The following is a 22,949-nucleotide window of genomic DNA, read 5'->3' as shown; positions in this document are numbered from 1 at the left end:
AGATGACATTAGCGCCACACAATGTGTGAGTCAGAGTCAATTTAGTGCTTTATTGAAGCCCAGGGCAAGCGCAGGCACTCTAATCATGGGCTGAATGAGACTGGTCCAAATCCACGAAGCACTGTGGAGCTCAGAACACCTGGATTGGAGATAAGGGGAACGTCTGGTGCCAAGTTAGCAAAATTAATGATGACAGAGTTTTCTGCCAGGACTGTTTTCCTTTCCCTGTTTATTTGTCCATCTCTCTGTGGTGGTCCCATTCATGTTCTGCTGTCCATGAAAATAGCCCGCAACACATGGAATTACACCTTTCCTAAATGAGAAAAAATGACAGCAGCAGATCTGCGAGGTTACAGATTATGGGGTTAAATAAGGGGCGAGAGAAAGAGATAAAGTGGGATATAGAGGATTTGGGGTATGAGATGGAAGGTGAAAAGCGGGAAGTAAAGGAATTAGGCAAGATTCAACCCCTCAAATGAAGGTTTAATTCCTGCAGGCAGAAAGAAAGACACCCAGAGTTGTGGATTAACTAAAAGTAGTGATCAGCACTGATTTATGTCATTTTGTGCATGCAGCCCTACACCTGAAGCAGTAATTAAACATTCTACAGAATATTCTCTTTCAGGTAGGGTTGGGAAATTTTATTTATTTGTACAGTCCATTTCAGTAAAAAACAAAAAACAAAAAAAACAACAACATTAATTATAACAAAAAAACAAGTGTTTATTGTTTTCTGTTGCAGAATATAAAAAGAAAAGTAAAATATATATTTTTAAACTCTTAAGTTTTAAATATTGTTTGTTTATTTAAATGTATTAGCTATATTAATTCTCATGCTGTCACTGTACACTAAAAAAACAAGGTTCTTTATTGTCATTGATGGTCCAATTAAGAACCTGCAGCATCCATTGAATCCTTCCTTTGTTCAAAAGGTTCTTTTGTAGGCAAAATATATATATTTTTTTATTTTTGTTTTTTTTTAGATGATTGAAATATTATTCATCCTAAGAAAAAAAATTTCTTTTAAAAACCTGTCACTTAAAAGGTTCTTTCGGAAATCCAGAAACAATGTTCTGTCGCATTGCTGCAAAACCTTTGGAACATTTATAAGTGTAAATGAGAACATTGTTTTGATACATAGCATGTGTGTGACCTGGTAATCAATCAATTGACTTAAGCATTGGTGTGGCTTTATGAGGTGGAACAGGAACTGGGGGTTGAAACATAATTAACATGGCATGGGGAGCAACATTTCCTCACATGTCAACATGCAACTTGATGACAGAAAACACACACTCTGATTTAACTGTCTTTCATCCCTTGATTGGTCCAGCTGTCTACAGCCTATTGCATCATGCTTTGATTAACTGAAACAACAGGTATCTCATCCCTGATTTATATGAATAGTAGATTAATTCCTCTCACAGTGTAGTCAGAGATGGAGTGTTGGAGCACTATAGAGATATGAAAAATCACCTGTTGCATTCTGTGCACCACTGATATAACTCAAAGGTAATGAACTCTTTAGGCTCTTTCAGCAATTTTCAGACATCCATGATAAACAACTTACCTCAAGGTTTACACACACACAAACACACTTTCACTCAATGATATATGTGTATTCTCTAGCGTAATAACTAATATTAAACATGTATATAACATGTATATAAAAATATATACACGCTCAGAAAAAAAGGTACAAAAACTGTCATTGGGGCGGTACCTTCTCAAAAGGCACACCTTTGTACCTAAAGAGTCCATATTGGTACATTAAAGGTACAAATTAGTACCTAAAAGGTACAAAAGTGTACCTTTTGAAAATGCTGGCATATATATGTCTAATATGCCACATTTTAACATCCAAAAGCAATATCAATCAGCAACTAGCTTTTATTTTCTTATTTTATTATTATTATTTATTTATTTATTTATTTATTTATTATTTAGGACTGCCCTTCAGAAGCAACAGAAGATACTTGCATGTTTCCCGGAAAACAAATTAATTAGAATTTACCTTAATCTTCGGATTCAAAAAGTTTTCACCCATTATTAAGAACCTTTTGAATGTGGTTATTTTAATAATTTCAGCAATTTTTTTTTTTTTTTTGCTTTGTGGCCTAAATGTAAATATCTTTTATAAAATATCTTACTCAGGACATTACTAAATAAATAATAACATGCATTTTGTATGATCTCTTATTTTGTTAAAATTTTCACAGATTTCACAGATTCTGCAAGAGGTTCACAAACTTTCAAGTGACACTGTACACACACACACACACACATATATTGTGACAAGCGTCCCGATTCCACATCAGCGTCGCCCTGGTAATTCACGAGGAGCACCGGCTCGAGGCTCATCACGGGCTGATCACCCGCACCTGCCTCTCATCAGCGGGCCTCATATAAACAGCACGCACACAGAAAAAGGGTGAGAAGCCTCTCCACAAGCTAGCACACTGACTCGCCTCTCTGTGGCTTCCAGAAAGCAGCCTGTGACCGGAAGACTTTGTCGCGTGCACTCCACCGACTCACCTGCACCTGGACCCGAGTGAGAGCACCTTTGCACGCCGGATCACCGTCATCACCCCTGCAACCCTTCACTTTATAATAAAATCCACCCTCCGGGGCTTTACACTTGAGTTTGCTCCCGCGTATTCCTTCCACCCTGCCACAATTTATATATATATATATCTGAGAGCAAGAGATACCACTCTTTTGACACAATTGGTTTAGGAGGTGTCTATCGGTTCAGCACCATCTGAGCTGCTGAGTATCAGTATATAGCTCATCTTAAACACATCCTGCCGCTGTATGTTCCCAGAGGTAATCACTCTAATGCTTCTCTTTGATTTCATTTCTACCGCACTGTCTCCCTCCTTCCTTGTCCGTCTTTGGCTGATACTCAGCGATATGGTTTCTATGCTTCCTCCAGACGTTAATATATGTGAGCAGGCCACATCACTCCTTTATAAAACCTATCTCACCCTCCTTTTCGTCTGTATTTGAGATGATGCACTGGAACTTAACACAGATTAAACAGACTGAATCAAGGTCAGATGGCTATTTCTTATGAAAGTCACATGGCAGCTCAATCACATACATGGTGCACTCCCCCCACCAAACACACACAATCACACACACTATTAGACACTGTAAATGAAATGAGGAGTGTGAAATCCATCATTGTCACATCCACTGCAGTGGAAAAACATTTTTATGTGTGTGTGTAGGCATAGGCATGTCTGATTTTGAGCATGAAAGCATTCTTATGTGTGCGTGGAGTGCACACGTTCACACTTTCTAACAGTTGATGATATTTTGCTCTGACAGCTTGCTGGTAATGGCCATCACAGGCTCACGGTTTATAACAACATGCAGTCGAATCCCTCCACTCCATCTTTATCTGTTTAATCTGTGTGCTTGTGTGTGTGTGTGTGTGTGTGTGTGTGGGGTGTGGGACCCACAATGAAACCCAAAACTCAAGAAATGTATGGGTGCGACACAAAATGCTGGTGTTATTTTGTCTCAGATGTGTAGTGTTTCTTTACAAAGTGATATCACCAAATTCTTTATCTTTCGTCATCTTCACAGATCTCATATCAATATGCAAAATTAAAAAATATATATATTTTAAATTTTTAGTACATTGTCATGTAAACGTAATATTAAACTAAACCCTTTTAACCCCTTTTTATTACTTGAAATAAAAGTAAATATTAACGGATATAAAATAAAATACTTTAAATACATATATTTACACAGTGCATCCAGACAGTATTCACAGCATTTCAAACAAAACCCCCATAATGACAACATGTAAAAAGTTTGTTTGAAATCTTTAAAAATGTAAAACATTTAACCCCAATCCCCCCCCACCCCCAGATTTATTTTTAATAAATTTGCAAAGATTTCCAACAAACTTCTTTCACATTGTCATATATATATATATATATAATTGAGGAAAATAATGAATTTAACCCATTTTGGAATAAGGCTGTAACATAAAAAAAGGGAAAGGGAAAAAATGAAAAAATGAAGCATTGTGAATTCTTTCCAGATACACTGTATCTTTAAACTTTATTTTATTTGAGCTAGTTGACCAGACAACATTTCTCCTCTTCCTTTAGTTTATAAGGAAGCCCATTTCCACCACAGAATAATAAAAAAAATCCACAATTTGGACTTTGTTTCTTGCAAATATGAGGAAAAAAGTCTGAATTGCAAGATATGTATACATATACATACATACATATACATATATATATATATGTGTGTGTGTGTGTGTAAAAACTATTAAGAATGATCAAATAAGTTACTAAAACACACAACAAAATTACTAAACCTTAAATAAAAATGACATGGAAATGGAATATATATAAATGAAATCTAATCAATCTATGTGCATACACAGTTTGCTCTCTCTCCACTAAATTGCCTCTTTTGCGTTGCTCGGTTTGCTCTGAGGGTCTGCAGGCTGCTGTACTGATCATCACCTTTTTTGTGATCAGTAACGTCCTTTCCTCTCGAACTGACAAATGCAAGCTCATCATGTGCCCTATCTACAGCTGACAAGCAACAAAGATCATTTAAAGGTAGGACCTTTTCCGTAATCAATATGAAGGGAGTCTGAGAGAGTTCAAGTAACCCACACGTCCACAGATTGGGGAGACGCCGCATCTCAAAAGAGCTCTCCCATAGCTGAGGAGACACGGTCAGTGTGGCCCCCTGTATGGATAGCTAGAGCCAGAAATACTCCACAGCAGACAGCTCAGTTGCTCAGAGGCAGCTGGACTGGAAAATGATCTGAATTCTGCCACAGGCAATATTTCTGTGGGCTTCTTAGCAAAGCAATTCCAAACAAGCTTCTGTCTCTCTCAATGTGCCCCCACCGACTGTCTCTCTCACTCCGTGAAGGGCGATTTCACGCTATACAGTATTATAAAGCTATTAAATCTTGCCACCTCTGGCTCTTTCCTTTCTAACTTTGTCAGTACCCTGTGCTATACATAATTAAACTCATGTAAAATCTCCCTTCTAAGTCAACCTAAACTTGAACTTTTTTTTTTTTCATTTTTTAAAATAGAAGTAATCATCTCTCGAGTTTTGGTGGAAAGAGACCAATTAAATGTGTTATTTAACCAGGGTATATTATATAGTGTTATTCGGAGGAGAAGGACTCTCCCTGGATTCTAAAGGGAAATGCCACTGAAGTTATGTTATGGGAAGCGTGGCTTCTCATGATGATATATTTAGTAGGTGATGGGCTTTTTAATAGGATGCATTATTTTAAAGTTTGCAACCCATCTGCATTTTTATAAACCCTAAAAGACAGTGCACCCTTGCCTATAGACTAACCTGGAATACTTTAGTATTCTTTACCCACAATACACCACTCCAAATTGTAAATCCTGATGACATTAACCGCATCCCAATTCAGTAGCAGTGTCTTTCAGAAGCTGTATTCGAAGACTGAAGCGTCTCCATGGTTGTGACAAAGGCTGTCTGTCCCAGTTCAAAGTCTCCTTCAAATGCATCCTCAAAATGAGTCCTTCATTTTCCTTTCTTTATATCCATTTTAACAACTGATGGATCCTTTGTGGCCCATGCTATCTGAAGATCCATTGTCCATGAAGACACTGATGACAGGACTTATTGAGAGAAAATGCCAGATTACAGTGTTAAATGTAAGTATTAGGTTTCAGCTCAACTAAAATATCTAACGATACAAATTTACAAATGTTAAAGAAACCCTTAATGAAGTTAAACGTTGACATATCTTAGATGTGTGGTTCCTTTAGTGATTTATACTCATGTACAGAAATGGACCAAGGTGAGGATATTAAGACAGGTTGCGAACCCAGATTAGTTTTCAGACAGTGTAATATCACTTTCATTAAAAGTCCAATACAAATGTCACTGCCACTCGTCAATGGCAGCTGTCACACTTGCTATGTGACAAGATCAAATATATAGCCAACTTTATATTTCAGGAAATAAATCTTCATATTTTTGGGTCCATGGCATTAGATACAATATTCGGAAAAACTTACTATACAGGCATTATATAATTTTTTTTTTTTTTTTTTTTAAATAATTTGCATTTTTATACAACAAACCATTTCAGCAATTCTGAAAAATACAAAGTAAAATGCAAAAAAGTGCAAAAAATTTACAATTTTTTTTACAAATAATAAAAATTTGATATTAAATGATATAAAATATAGTAAAATAAAACTTTATAGATTCAAAAATGTTTTAGATTTATTCATAATAATAAATATTTTCCACACTATAAATGGTTCTTTACAGAAATATGTATTTTTATATTTCAGGGAGGATATTGTATTATTTGGGGTCCATGGTATGAAAAAGTAAACTCACCATACAGGATGTTAATGAGTGAGATGGGCATGACCAAGATGCCGACCAGCATGTCCGCCACTGCGAGCGAACGCAGGAAGAAGTTTGTTGCATTTTGCAGCTTCTTCTCCAGCGACACAGCCAAAATAACCAAAATATTTCCTCCTATCGTCAGAAAGATAATCACAAGAATCAGCAGGGCTGGCCAGTTCTTCTCCTTCATCGACTCCTTTTCGACCCCACGAGGAGAGGAGGATGAAGAGGAGGAGAGATTGAAGCTGTAGTCAGTCAAGAAGAAGCTGTGGTTCAGGCTCACGGTGGTATTACCAGGCCAAACCATCCAGCCAACAAGGTCTAGGGAGGATGTTGTAGAGCCAAACATGCCCAGAACTGGCCCGACAGGTGTCCCCATCATCTGATGTCTTTTCCTGTATCAATCTGAGCTCCTTTCACTCATGGCCACTAATGGGAAGAAGAGTTCAGAAGTTCAAAAATGAAGTGATCCACTCAAAATGCTATGTGAAGGAGAAATCTACAGCACTGAGGATATCCATAGCATTTCCTGTTGCAAGTTTCTACCTCAGAATCTTATTCATGGAAACCGGATCTGTAAAACACAATGAGACAGACACAAAAGAGCAATGAATGTAAACTCATAAATAAAAGGTACAATACAAGAACTGACAGAAAAATCACAGCATTACTCAGATAAATTAACAGGAATCAAAGTCACTGAATTGAAGGTTGTGATCTATATTTACAGAACATTGTCAGAAGAAAGAATGACTTGATTAAGTTGTCACAGTGAGAATATCTCCATCATATTATTAAAGGAAGCACAAATGATCAGTTACAGACAGATCCATCCATTTCAGGCAACCAGTGGTGCCTTGTCCCTGTGGTAATGGAGGGTAATTGAGTTCAGAAGTTAAAATGATACGCTACAGTCCGGGTCTCTGCCAACCTGCTGCACTTGCCTACTGAGAGCAATAATTTACCAAATCTGAGGTTACTAGTCATTAAATTAGCTGGTATTAATAACTCAAGACACCTGTCAAAGGTAATGTGATGTAATGTTAATAATGGACAAGTGGGTAATAATACAAACAGTCACTTTGCACTTGAACAGAACAATGTCTAATAAGCTTCGGAAATACAGCTTTCCCCCCATCAGTTAGGCTGTGCATTATAGTAGATAGACTGATGGCATGTTATGTGCATGAGAGTAATAAGTACCCACAGTGCTCTTTGGCCCACAATGAACCATGTATGCTTTAATTAGGAGAAAGCAGCTGAAAACAAGGTACGTGATGAATCTCACCACTAACAGTAGGTAAGTTGAGAACTCCACTCCTCCAAAGATGTCATTTATCACAACTACCAGATCAATACAGTGATTATTTAAAAATAGCTTTATTTTGATTGGATGGAAATATTGGTGGGTTCACACTTGCAATTTATTAGAAGTAAGGTGAAAAGAAGAACCAAAGTAGGATTCAGTAAATCAAGGTGAAACTAGCCATTCTTCTCTGAACTGCAAAGATTGACCCCAAAAGACAGAAAATGTGAGTCACACAGAAAAATATGACAATCTGTCCCGGTTTCGTTCTACAATGCGAAGACCGTTTATTCATTGCATGGAATAGCAGTTTTCTGATATATAGACAGGTTTCCCCACATCTAAATGGAGAGCAAAATTGCAATGCTGCTCAGATGCAGCAGAGTTTGCGGTAGTTCACCTCTTCTCTGGAGACGGGAGATAAAGCAAACAACAGCAAAAAATAAAACGGCCCTGCAATAAATAAATCACCAGATAATCACTTGCTGTGCGTCCACCTCACACATACACAAAAGCATTGTAAATACAATCATACAAATGTTCAAGGAAAGTGCTCAAAAGCCACAAGACTTCACATTTACAGCGAACCCTGAATCTTAACATGACATTTCACATCCCATTATAAAAGAAAAGAAAATCTCCTTTGGGAAACATGATGTTTCCAAAATACATAAAGGCATAAGAAACAATATCAGCATTAAGGGGCTCTGAAATTGGAGGTCTGTATAGACTGACTTTCTCTCTTATTACACGGTGACCCGCACACACACACACAGACATAGAAATATTCACTCTACAGTTCAAAAGATTGGGGTCAGATCAAGGACGCATTAAATTGGTATAAAAAAAGACAAGGCATTTATAATCTTCCGTTTTTACTGTATATTTTATTAAATAAATTGATTCTTGGTAAGCATGAGAGACTTCTTTCAAAGCCATTAAAAACCTCACCAACCCAGAGGTGTTCAAAACAAAGTTTTAATGAAGAGAACACTGAAAGAAGAACAAAGCTGATTGTGGCTCACCTGATGAGAATCCTAATCTTAGTCTCCCCAACTCTCATTCTCTCTCTCTGTTGCTCTCTTTTCCCTTCAGACACCTCTTCATCATCTATTAATGAAGTGGATGAGAGTGCACTCACATGAGATTCTGCATTCCAACAATGGGTAATTAGCCTCCTCAGCAGAAGCCAATCAAGAAACTGAATTGGGATAAATTGGCATGAAATAGAACGACTACAGGAAACAAGGACAATGCTCAAACACCTTCCAGCGATTCAAATGTTTAATCTAGTAATGATCAGCACTGGATTAGAATTTGGGCTCATTTGGAAAGCTTTAAAAAAATATAACAAAATGGGTACAAAATATGATTCTGCCTGAGAGTGTTTCAGACACTGACTTACATGAATGTGTTCTTAGAACTGGTTGTCTCATTTCATATTTGAATTGGAAACTGAAATGCAGAATTATTTTTGCATGATGGGAATCGAGGGGCAGACAGATCTGCCTGAGGGAACTAACATTTCCTCCCATTACGAAAAGTTAAAAAACCCCTTTACCTCCTGACAGGAAGGTTAAATATTCTCCTAAAATAAATATGAGTGGTGTGTGTGTGTGTGTCTATGTGTGAAATAAGGATAAGAAATTAATACTGAGTAGTTAATTCGTCCTGGTGCCGTCGACCGAGATCAACAGACAAATGAAGAAGACCGCAAGGCATGCATTGCGAGACTAAGATTAGATTGAGTGACTCTGACAGAATCTGTATCTGTGTCTCCATAGAATTATAACTCTAAAATTACAGTCCCACTTGCTTTGTTTGGTGATATAAATGAAATGTAAAACCAGGCGAGCGAGAGTAGCCACATGTGTGCGTGGGGTCTGGCACAAATAAACAAACAGACTTGCACAGATCCCTGAGGACCCCAATACCACAATGGGCAAGCAATAAACATATGCATATCCAGATTTCTTCTCGGCATGTGGTTGCGAAATGAACCCCAATTGTTATCCCACAGAGAAGATTCTCACATCTCCTAATTTATTGTTCTGTTATTGTTTTCTGTTGCACTGCTTTTCATAACTGAGACTGTCATTTTTGTCCATAGGGCTGAATAGTGGTATATAGATTAAGAAAGTAACCAGCAGGCTTGAAAAGCCATTTGCTCATTGTCATTCAGTTCAGCACTTTAATGGAACAGAAAATAAATTCCAGTCTACAATTTATCCTGCTAGGGAGAAAAAAAAAGTGGCATAAAAAATGAAAACTTGTTTCTACGGAATGGAAGCAGTTTCTGGATTCATTTTTCAAGCACGGCGCATTATGAACGTCACTATAAAATAAAATAAAACAAAACCAAACAATAAACAGCTAAACACAACCTCTGCTAACTGTCGCCCGTGGCCTTTTCTTTTCACTTTGTTTTGCAGTTAGCAGAGTGAAATACTTCGATCACTAAACATCCTTAACACAACAACAAATACTTTGTCTTCTTTTTATAAACATATTAGTCTACATGTTTTCACCACAGTCAAATTGTCTTATTGCAATGATACTGAGATTAATCTGCAGCTTGCAGTACATGGCGACCATTACCTGTCTCCACAATCTGCTTTTGTAAAATAACCCAGACTAATGATTTGAAATATATTCATATGTCAATTCTGCCCTGCTCTTCACATTGCTGGAGAAGGTCATTCAGATAATAACTCAACTAATATGGGAGGACTGTTAAAGGAGTCACTAAATCAGGCATAAAATTTCTACTCCTGCAATATTCTGGCAATTATGGACTCTAAAAGATGAGAACACTTTTTTTGTTACCTTTTTTGTTGTTGTTGTTTTCTATGATTTATTTCAATTTTTGCACTGAGAATAATTCACAAATTTAAATAAAAAAAAATAGCATGCAGCAACTTATTCCTGCAGATTTGATAGTCTTTCACAGGTTTAGATGCGCAGTAAGCTGGTTACAGGACCATTGGACATGGCTTTTTGCTCGTCCACCTGTTTTTTTTTATTTTATCAGATGCTAGTCGCATGCTTGCCAGACTGCTAATGTGCATTTAACTGGCAGAAATCAATAACTAATCGATACCGTTTCATAAAGAGCTAATAGTGAGGGGAATACACACACTTGCAAACACAGACACACACATACAAACTAATTATTAGAAAGTATGAGAAACCTCTCTGAACCATGAAACAGTGCTTTACTTGCTTGGATTAGCATAAGTCACTCTAATACCTTTGTAAGACGAAGCTTTCAGAAAGTCTTCAGGTGTGATAGAAACTATTGGTCGACGCATGGCATTCTGGGATTTATTTGTCCTTTTTTGCATTCCATTTGAAACTCTGTATCTTTCTATTTCTTTTGTGGAAAAATCACAATGTCCATTGGCATGCCTCTGATCCCTATTTACTAATAAAAAAAAAGTAAAATAAACCATCTGTAAATTTATGCATGAGGTCAGGCTGGATCTCTGATATCAGCAATCAACCACTCACGATCAGCACTTTCAGTGTGAGGTGGCATACATTTAGAGTTCTACACCATACACCAAATAAAATGGTTCATTCATTGTATCCATTTGCTTTATTTGACATTCTTCATTGTATATAATTGTAATAATTATTATTAATGTTAGAAATACTGTCCGTTTTTGTTATTTTTATTTTATTGTATTGATTAATTTTAATTTCTCTCATTTATAAAAATGTTTTGTCTCCTTTTTCACTTTGATGGTGTAATATTATTCTGTATTATACACATCTAAAATTTTTTGGCAATACTGTAACACTTTTATCATTTTCTATATATTTGTAATATGCATTTTTTTTCTTAGGGAGTGGGAGGGTTATATTGGCATCCAGGGAGAAATCTATTGATTTCTATCTTTCTTTGACTTCTTTCAAGCTTTTCAATTCTCAATCTCTATCTTTCTAGCATATTTTAGGAGCAGTTGGTGAAGAGCCTGTTGATCTCTGCCCTTGACTGAGCACCATCGGCTGCAATTTCACCCCCTTCACTCTCTTTCTCTCTCTAAGTATCTTCTCCTTCCTTTCCTTTTTCTCTTCTCTTTTTCCATCAAACAGAGCAATAGCTATTGCTTCTTCTGTGGGAATGGCGCTCATTTAGTTTTTTAACCTTTTTCATAATTTTTTTTTATCCATGCATACTAACACTACTGCTTGAAAGCATCTTTTGCACCATGTGGCTGACTTTTCCACTGAGAGTTTCATTAGCACCTCTTCATAATATAATCATATCTAAGTTAGTCTTTATTAAATATATATATATATATATATATATATATATATATATATATATATATATATATATATATATATATATATATACCCTTCTCGACCATCTGCATCAATCTTTCTTTTCTCATATCAAAAAAGTTAGTATTTTTAAATATATATATATATATATATATATATATATATATATATATATATATGTATACACTTCTTGACCCTCTGCATCAATCTTTCTCTTCTCAATGAATAAACACTCATGATAATTGCTGTTTGTTTGCTATAGTAACATTCAAATGAACAATCACTGCATGATGCTTAAGTATTTAGTTCTGCGTGATCTGTAATCTGTTTTTAGTAATTCACAATTATAACACACTATCAAAGATAAATAACGAATTCTTCTAGTCCAATTGATGACCACTTCAATTACTTCACTTCCTCCCATTGACCCCACAGCTCACTGATGAAGCGATGCATTCATCTATCCAACATTCTCTTTTCCGTATATAGCTGATTCAATGACACTTGAGCTGCCTGGATATTCAAGGGCAATCAGTGAGACACTATCACCCTGAGCACCACACTGGCCTCTACAGCAAGGTTTAATAGGAGGAGTGGCCCGGGTTAATGTTAACACCACATAGATTGACGGATCAGTGGTCTTGAGGGATGCAAGGAACCTCAGAATGCCTTCTGCCGTCCTGATTGACCCATTAAATAATCCAGAATTGTTCACTAGAACAAGCACACATGTGGGGGAACGATGATGATCTGGGCAGAGCTGGCCTTTGAATGCATGTCTTGGGGCTGATTGTGTTCAGAAGCACTACATTGCAGCATGTTGTGGGAAGCCTATTCCACTTGATCAAACATTGATCAAAGACACTCTTTAGATTTGGCAAAAGAAGTGAGCTGGGTGGGGGGGGGGGGGGTACATCTCTGTCCATTACAATGGAAAATGGGTGGATGGATGGATGGATGGATAGACAGACAGATAGAACGAATGGTAGAATGATGTATAGAATGGCAGACAGAGCAACAGAATAATAGATAGCATGACAGACAGACCAAAAGAATGGATAGAACAATAGAACACAACAAAGAATGATAGAATTCGACATCGACCTGCATCCTCCAGCCCTGCTATTAACATGTACTGCAGTAAAACAAAGGTTGTATCTTTCATGCTGTCCTTGTGGTCAATCCCCAGTGATGCTCCTACTATAAAGCCAGTTGCTGAAGCCTCTGATATGGCCAGCAAAAGAACAGAGAATATGAATCCTCATTAGCAAAAAGCCCTTGTCGTAGGGCATCCAATGCGCCCCCTGCACACTCCCTTGGCATGACAAAATGGCAATAGGACAAGGACACCTTGCATTTAATTTAGGATACAACCTGTAGCTGTGCCTCAAAGGGGAACCTTCAGAAACCCAAAGACGACTGAGTGATTGTCCCAGTAAATGTGAAGTTAATTTAATTTGTAATGATATTCTTAGCCATCTATGACCATCTATCCACTTAATATTACAGAAAGAAATGAAAACGTGATTGGTTTAAACTGCAGAAAGCCTCAGGAAAAACTTTATATCGTGTTCCTTGTACAAAAATGGGAAAAGGGTGGTGTAATATTGTTAACAGACAGCAATACCATGAAGCAAATGAATATGGTTATCATTCAGTACCATGGGTATATATCACATATACCCATTCATTTGATTTTATAATAGTGGTACTGTTGGAAAATAAATTAAAGCTTGAAAAACAGAGACAGTTAAGTTATAGTGAATGTGGTCTATAAATACCCCCTTCCCTTTTGGGATGTCCTAACTTGTATATCAGTGATGTTCTATTATAAGCCATGGCAGTTAAACAGTGCCTGTCAATATCATTGGAATAGGGTGATTAATGAGGGAAGAAAAATGAAATGAATCCTTTTGTAAAGAAAGGCAGAAAAAACAATAAAGTCTGGAGTGGAATCCATCGATCAGCGTGACACAGACAGATGGTGCAGAAGATGACAACTTTCATCTCCCTCTTTGTCTCTCTCTCTTTCTGTGATTTATGACAGGTATTAATTGTTGTTATAATGGTTCAAGCCTTTTTGTGAGGATGAGAGAAGGAATGAAAGACACACATCAGTACAACTACTCACCAGTCTTGGGGGAGGCAGGGACCAGACACCCTCCATAAGCTTCAACCGACTCTCATATGGAAAAAATTTAATAAAAATAACTTAAGGGCTCCTGTTCTGTTTAATTAAAATAATAATACATTTAAATATTAAAATAACACCACCCTGCACCATTTTTTGCTTAAGTAAATACAATAATTGTTTCCTACTTATTTTGGAGTGTTGATTTAAAAAATACTGGCTTTCTCAAAAAATATGATGTGCATTTCACCACATTTTTGTTTTAGACATTTATTTGTAAGATGAAGAAATCCTGTATAATTCCCGTTCCTTAATAACCTTAAGAACAGCCACAAAGACACGATTCATATTATCCTTTTAGACAGGTTACAACATTTTTCAATTCTCAGACAATTTTTACATGATGGAATGATTGTGAAGACATTATTTTATGCCTAATCCTGATTTCAGTGTTAGAATTATGGAAAATGCAAAAATGACCAAGATTTTTTCTGCTGTTCTATTACTTCTATGCAGACAATTACAGATTTTGTGAGAAACGATCTTTAACGTTAAATTGAGTATTTGATATTTTCCCCTCCTTTGCAGACTATAAGTTAAATGATACATTTTAAATACTTAATAAACACAATTCTTGGACATTTGACTGCTTTCGTTATTCGGATAAGTGTATTAAAGATAATACATAAAATGTTAAACAATCAGGGCTGTGTAATTCATACAGTTAGAAAATCAGAAGAGATTAAAAGCAAGAAGAGCATTTTAAAATAAATTAATAAATAACAAGAAAGAAAAAAATAAAAAACAAATATTTCAAATGATTGTTTTGACATAACACTTCCACACACATGCATACGTTCAAATAAATGGATGTTTCTGCACTCAGGCCACAGCACATCTTCATCTTAAAAAATGAGGAATAGACTTTTAGAGGACGTTAACAGTCTGTTCTGATTACCACGCCACACAACGCCCATGAATCATGAGACAAATCCCTGGTACTTTTTGTATGTACACACACACACACACACACAAATATATATATAATATATATATGTATATATATTAGCTTATTTTTTTATTCAGGCTGTCTAAAACCATAATTATGTCACAATTGTGTGTGTTTGCTGAGGAATGTTGTGAGAGACTATGGTAATTATGATTTGTTTGTTTGTTCTGAAACTTTACTTGCTGACACAAATCCAATGGCTTTCATTGCCCACACACAGACCCTGCAAGCGAATAAATAAATAAATAAATAAACAAACAAGCAAACAAATAAATGGATAAGAAACAACACTAAAAGCTGGCTGCTTTAGTGCTGAAATTACAACATGATTTTGAGCTCTTTCACTAAGCTAGCCTCTTGAAACGACATATAATAATTTATCTTCACGAAGGCTTTGACACGGTTTGCGTGTTCTGCCTGATTGCTAACACATAACCAAGGCCGTTTCTGCACCCGCTGCTGCTGCTTTTGACTTCGCACTGACCATTCAACTCTGAAGAAAATCTTGCATGCTTAGAGATAAGTTCTTCTGCCTACTTGTACTGAAGTGAAAAAGCTGCTAATTCTGAACTCAACTGAATTTACTGACAAGGCAAATGTCAAAGAATTCAACACCATTCTCTACAACTGTGGCCCTTCGAAGCCTAGATTAAACCCTAATCCTGCTCTCGGTTACACAGTCACACATCCACCTATGTGTCAAGGTACCATATGGATTTTGACTTTGTGGAAATGAAGTACTGAGGGAGGGTGAGAGTCTTTCTTTCTTTTGTATATTGTCCTTGAGCCCTGTATAGTAAGCAAGAGTGGCAAGTGCTCATTTTGAAAAGCTTTCTGTATGGTTTGTCCTAACAGGGTCCCTGAGACTGTTTACTGGGTTTATGTAGTTCTGTCATCCTCTTCACCTCTTTGAACCTCCCTCTGGGCTGTTTGCTCTCAAAAAGCTCCTGGAGTTATCCTCACGTCGTAGTTTCCAAGAACACTGTCAAGGGATAACTGAATATACTGTTGTTAGGATGAAAAGAGGGTGGAAGAATGAAGAACATTAAGCTTTTTCTTTGTTCTTGCTCATAATTACTCAACATGCAGCATTCACATAATTTCATTTGTGATGTCTGTCATTTGGTCACATCGTGACTGTGCAAATTCATCCACCCACTAAAACTCCTCACACATTTCTTCAGTCAGGCATTTGACCATCCATTCACTCATTCATCATTCCCTCATTTAGATGTTTATTCATTTACTTGCTCCCTGATTCATTTGCATATTAACTAATGCATGCTCTTACTCATTCACTGACTCATTTAGTAAACTGCTGATTCATTTCTACTCTCGTTAATCCATCCAGTCAGTGGCTGTGTTCCTCGTTCCTTGAATTGTAATGTCAGTCACTGGCTTATTTACCCTTTTCACTCATTTAATAATTCAGTGACTGAATCGCTTACTGAAACACTCAGTCATTCACATATTCATTCTCTTATTAATTCATTTCATTAATTTTCTTTCTTGTTTCTCTATTCACTGATTTAATTATGCAATAATGGATATATAATTTATTATAATATATAATTTATTTAAAATATTTATATACAGTTATATACAAATGATTTACAATATATTATTTCATTTATCACTTAATTAATTAATTCATGCATGTTTTATTTATTCTTTCACACTTTTCAACATTCATTTCAAAGCCATTTTATCACTCGGTTCCCCGTTCACATGCTTATCTTAATTTTACTCACTAAATTATTTATACATTTTATTCATGAATAAATTACTTTTTTTTTTTTGCAATAATGTTTAAAAAATAATTATTTTGTAACAAATATTTAACAATTTAATTACTGTATTAATTATTCATTCATTCTCTTGCTGACTCTTCATTTTTTTCGACATTCACCCATGCATTTCCCAGGCATTTTTTCACTTGCTCCTCTATTTACATGCTTATTCCCTTAATTAAAAATTCTAATAATAATAATGATAATAACAACAACAATAATAATATTTTTTTATATAGCACCTTTCAGAATCTCAAGGTCACTTTAAAAAGAAAAAAAGGGCACAACAAATAAATAGGACATGTCTAATAAATTTAATCACTCACTGAATTAATCTATGTTGTAATCATTCATTAATAATTTAACAAAGATATATTTATGAATCATTTGATTCATACATTAATTCATTCATGCACTCTATTATTCACTCACTCACTCACTCACTCACTCACTCACTCACTCACTCAACCATTTATTACCTCATTCATTCACTTACCCATGAACAAACTAATTTTTTCATGGATTTTCTCACTCATTCAGTTCCCTCATTCTTGCATTTATCCAGGTAATTAGAAAGTCAAAAGAACTGTCCCCACTTTGATTCACCGTACAAGATCCCATTCTGTTATCAGTATTCTGCTCTAGTGATTGAAATGCATGCAGAAAGCACCATCTGTTCCTCCCTGTGGACCCTTCGACCTGCAGTTTTACATTCTTCACCTGAGAGCTCCTTCAGCGGGCAGCACCACAGGGTGAACCGTCAGGAGCTTATCAACAGTCAGCTGTCAATCAAAGCCAGCTCTCCGACTTAAGACCCACCCGATGTGGGAAAGAGACACGCTCGCTCAGACTCTGCTCTTTTCCACCATCACTTACTCTTGTTCTAACCCTTCACACCCAAACAATGAAGCAACCCCGCCCTACCATGAATATTCATTGGATATTTTAATTAGATGCAAAGCGAGTGTCAAAGAGACATAATGAAAGACAAGCAATTAAGGGAAAACTGGAAAGTTAGTGCCACCTTTGCCTTCTCGTTAAACGCCCAGGAGCCATTGCTTTGTCAGCCCATTTCTGATTCACTTCCTTTTGAAATGTGAACCATTAAAAGCCAGAAATTATTTGTAAAAATTAAAAGGAGTTCCCTCTTTGAAAGGCTGTGATCATTTATCTTTCAGAATGCTTTAACAAGCCTTTGGGGGACAACAGTGTTTGAATAGATAAATTCTAATGACTATGTGACTATGTCAATAATCAAAGTAAAACAATTTTACACATGACAAAAATAACAAACAATAACACTAACCAAATGCACAAAACAGCTCTCATACTGAGTTAAATGCCAGAACATAAACATAAGATTTAAAACTGGATTTAAAAACAGCAAGTGTTTGGGCCTGCCTAACATAGAGGCAAGTTATAAAAGCCCACTCACCCCTGCTTTTCAGCCTTGTTTGAGGTACAACCAAGAGTTAATGGTAAGTGGACTTAAGTGCTCTCGATCGATCATGCATCTGTATTAAATCAGAATGGTAACTTGATGCCAGTCCATTTACTGACTAAACTAAACTAAAACTAAAGCTAAATCCTTCAAATCATGTCTAAAACGAACAGGAAGCCAATGAATAGAAGCCAATATCGGTGTAATTTGTCTGCGCATGCGTGTCTCTGTTAACAGACGAGCAGCAGCTTTTTGTACCATCTGAAAATTTATGAGGGAGGCCTGATTAATACCTACATAGAGGCCATTAGAATAGTCAAGGCAGGTCAAGATAAAAGCATGTAATACCCTTTCAAAATCATTAAAAGACAAAAAAAGACTTGACTTTTGATAATTGCCTTAAGTGAAAAATACTGTATTTAATTACGCAATTAAATTTTTTTTATCCAATTTAAAATAACTGTCCATTATAACACCCAAGTTTTTAACATTTGGCTTTACATATGATTTTATAACACTCTCATCTAAATCAGGGGGATCACAGGTGTAGCCAGGTCTAAATATCATGACTTCTGTTTCTTATTCGCTGAACTTTACAAAATTTGAAGCCATCCAGGCCCTAATCTCCTCAAGAAAGTCCAACAATGGTGCTATAGAGTTTGCATCTTTATGTTTCAAAGGGAGATAAAGTTGTGTATCATCTGCATTACAATGAAACAAGATGTCGTATTTCCTAAAAATGGACACTAATGGAAGTGAATATAGTAAAAATAATATATGACCAAAAATTGAACCCTGAGGGACATCACACAAGAGAGATGCAGAGTATGACACAAAAACCCCAAGAAGGACTGAAAAACTTCTGTCAGATAAATAAGATCATAACCACTCCAATGCAGCTCCCCTGTCCAAAAGTCCATCTAAGAAAGCAGACCTTCTTTTGACAGCCAAACAGAAAATTTGTAACTATGGTAGCAATACCAAGTTCATGTGTTTGATTCCCAGGAAATGCAATAACTGATAAATTGTACATATTAAATATAATTTCAGACACTCTGGATAAAAGCATCTGTCAACTTAAATATAAATACAAATCGTTTTGCCATTACATCTGCATAGCAATTTAGGGTGCAGAAATCACTCAAAAATAGTTTCAATATCACAATTCACTTATTACAAAGTATACGCAGATTGCCAATAAATCCTATAAAATTTCATTATGTTTTTACATCAAATCTCTTTTAACATGAAACCCAAACACATCAGACGCTCTGAGGATATGCTAGTGATCTCAAAGCTGGGTCACAGATATTTTTATGGAGCTTGTGGAATACAGTGAGTTGATTAAAATCCCAGCTCTGATGTAACAGGTAGAGGAAACATGGCCTGCTAACACACATCCATTAAGCTTTTACACAAGATCCTCCAGCTCTCCAGGAGAGAGGCTCTTGACACAGATGTATGTGAGATAGAGTGAAAAAATCTTCAAACAATGCAATGTTCCTGTGTTCCTGTGTTTTTGCTAAGCTTTACTTTGGAGACTAAAGCTAAAACTAACAAAACCTTAACACGGAGATATCATCAAAGATCAAATTATTACTATATCTTTTCCAATGGGAGTGGGGGTGGGGTTAATAAACTTAATACATATATAATAAACAACAACTTAAGTCAGGGAATATACATTTTCATTAGCTCAATATAAACAATAGAAGCCTATAGAAAGTCTACTATAATTGAAAAGCAGTAATGTGTGTGTGGTCAGAGGGTTTCTCAAATCTCTTCTACAGCAGACGTTCAGTGATAGGTCAGGTCTTCTTATTATCTAGCTCTGTGCTGTGCCTCTCAGAAGACACTGACCTGTATCCGATGATTCACTGAACCAATTTAACCAAAATCACTACTGGGAAAATCGAAAGAATATCCTTAAACACCTGTGATTTACTGCGGACACAGAGGTGATATGGGATTCATATAGCAGAAATAGAGCTAAATGATGAAATACTGTGCAACAGGACTGACATACGGCAAAGAGAGAGAGAGAGAGAGAGAGAGTAAAGATTTAATGTGGGAGGACTAGATCACAGATGAACATGGAAATGCTTATAATGAGTAGAGCTGCCAACGTTCCCCTTTACTGAGAAATCATTCCGGACTGCAGGGAACAGAGTTGGATTCTGTATTAAATCCATATGGGACAAACTTTGTCACTTATATTAGTGTCTTCCATCCAAACACCTAGGAGAGTTGTGTGAACCTTAACATAGGCTGTTGCTATTATTTTATGTACATATACAGCTCCAGGCATGCACTTTTCCTGTATTTGGTTTTGTTTACAGTCTGGTCAGTTGTCACAGATAGTTCACTTCAATCTGAAATGGCGCATGCAGTAAAAATACATGTTGAGCGTGAGAGTGTGCCTTACTCTCCTCACACATCTTTGATATGCAGCTGTGTTTATGTTAAAGGGACTATCTTTCTCCTGAAATCCACTTACAATGTTATTCAAGGTTTCTTGCATCAAAAACAACCATAATTTAATTTTACATTCATCACAGCATGTGGCGGTGTGTTAAAATTAGAAAATAGATTTTCCCTATTATAGTCAACAAATCTGTCTACATCCGAATTACCCGATGCTTTCAGATGACGGAAACCTTGTTCCTAGTCCTGAGGTGCTGCTTCCAAATAGCCATTTCACTAAGGCACTTTATATTCCCCATCCTTCTAAAATAAAATCATGAATGTCTATATAGTACATCAAAATCTTTTATTTCATAGAGGAAGGAATATTGATTTTTTTCATGATACGGCATCTATACAAATCTTGGACTCGTTTATTGTGTAATGCTTTTTTATTTTACAGCACCAAATCAGAGGGGATTTAATTTGACTTTTTTTTGCCACTGATCAACAGAAAATAAACTTGTTAAATTGAGAAAAAAATTACTGAAATATTATAAATATAATATAATATAAAGTAAGAATGTGCATGTGTGTGTGTGTGATAGCCCGGCAATATTATATTATTGTGATATACTTTATAATTATATACTATGATCAATAAAATAAGATATATTATATATAGTAAAGATAGTTATTGCCTCAAAGTTTCAAATAAACATGACCTTTATAATGTCACAGATTTATAGAATAGTTTCCCACACATAAATATGACTTCACCTGGTCATTCACAAGCAAAAAAAAAGCTTCCGACTCCACTTGCATGGCAAATTAATATTCATTGACAATAAAAAAATAATTTTTTACTACTGAAATTTAAAGAGATTTCAATTGATTGTAATATAAATGCAGCTCTATTTGGAAGGTTCTGAAAAGTGAGTCTGTTAAGTTGCAGAACTTGCAGCATGAAAAAAAAGAACACTGAGCAACACTTCAGAAAAATAATTAAAAAGCACAAGGCATGTAAGAATACAAGAAGATTTCCAAGTCATTAAATAACCTATGAATACAGATGAGTCAGCAATTAAGAAATGGAAACAATACAGCACAGCTGTAAATTTACCTGTCCTCAAAACCTGACCATGCCAGGAGGATACTAGTGATGGAGACCACTAAGAGAACAACTCTAAAGAAGCCACAAGCTACAGTAGCTGAAACATTCAACATAACATATAATAACTCTAGTCCAGGTGCTTCACAAGTCACAGATTAACATGAGAGTGGTAAAGAGAAAAGCCTCTGCCAGCATCTATTTCATGCACACAATGTGAATAAGCTACAAGAAGTAAACATGTCAGCAATGGGGAGGCACTTCACTATGAACAAAAAGGATGCTAAAGGACAGTTTGCTCGGCTGAAATATAGAGAGGTGACTCATTGCTGAAAAAGACTGGTTTGATTTATCACCTGAGAACAAGACACACTGAACAGCATACAGAGTGCAATTACCCAAAATTTGTTTTCAGTTTTGGCTTCCAGATAAATAAATCTTGAATTTCAGTTTTGTTGTTTTGATCAAAAATAAATTTTGGTGCATCACTTAACATTCTAAATGTTGTAAGCATGGCGTCAAGCCAAACACTCTACATCAGAACAGAAACATGCAACCCCTACTGTGAAACATGGTGTGGCAGCTTCATGCTGTGAGCAGGTTCCCTGCAGCAGACTTGGAAGACTGTGAAATCAACGCTGCTGAACAACAGGGAAATCCTGGAGGAAAACCTCCTGGAGTCTACGACACCAGCAATTTGGGAGAACATGTTTTCCAGCAAGACGATGACCCCAAGCACAAATCCAAAGATTTGCAAGAATGACTTAAAAACAACACGTTCCCCTGCTCTACTCCTTGAGCTGCAGGAGTGCATCTGAAAAAAAATTTAGTCACGAAAGCCCTTACTGAATATTAGGTTTAATAGTAAGAGTCCTTTCAATCGCCCACCTCACTCTTCTGACAATTCTTAAAGCTTCCCTGCACCACCTCAGTCTCACCCGTTATTTTAATATCTCTACTAACTAGCATTAATCCATTATTTAGTTCATGTGTGGGTTTAACACTCATCCCCTCATTTACACAAAACAAGTTAAATCTCTTTACTTCTATTACTTTTTAAGGATTAAATGGA

General features: G+C 36.1%; 1 protein-coding gene across 3 annotated transcripts in view; it reads right to left on the bottom strand.

Moving 5' to 3' along the window:
* The window catches only part of LOC132103411 (5-hydroxytryptamine receptor 2A-like), an 80,836-nt gene that overhangs the window by 6,143 nt on the left and 51,744 nt on the right, over window positions 1-22,949 (bottom strand). Inside the window, exons 1-3 of one of the 3 annotated variants that reach the window (XM_059508503.1) lie at window positions 8,728-8,790; window positions 6,943-6,970; window positions 6,385-6,825 (exon numbers count right to left, since the gene is read on the bottom strand). In XM_059508503.1, coding sequence (XP_059364486.1) covers window positions 6,385-6,778 — 394 coding nt within the window. In that variant the 5' untranslated portion in view covers window positions 6,779-6,825; window positions 6,943-6,970; window positions 8,728-8,790. Of the gene's footprint in view, window positions 1-6,384; window positions 6,971-8,727; window positions 8,791-22,949 lie in introns of those variants that run through there. The other 2 variants (XM_059508513.1, XM_059508494.1) reach the window with 2 other exon arrangements.

This window comes from Carassius carassius, chromosome 2, assembly GCF_963082965.1.
Source record: "Carassius carassius chromosome 2, fCarCar2.1, whole genome shotgun sequence".
Lineage (NCBI taxonomy): Eukaryota > Metazoa > Chordata > Actinopteri > Cypriniformes > Cyprinidae > Carassius > Carassius carassius.
This window is presented reverse-complemented; position numbering and strand designations above follow the sequence as displayed.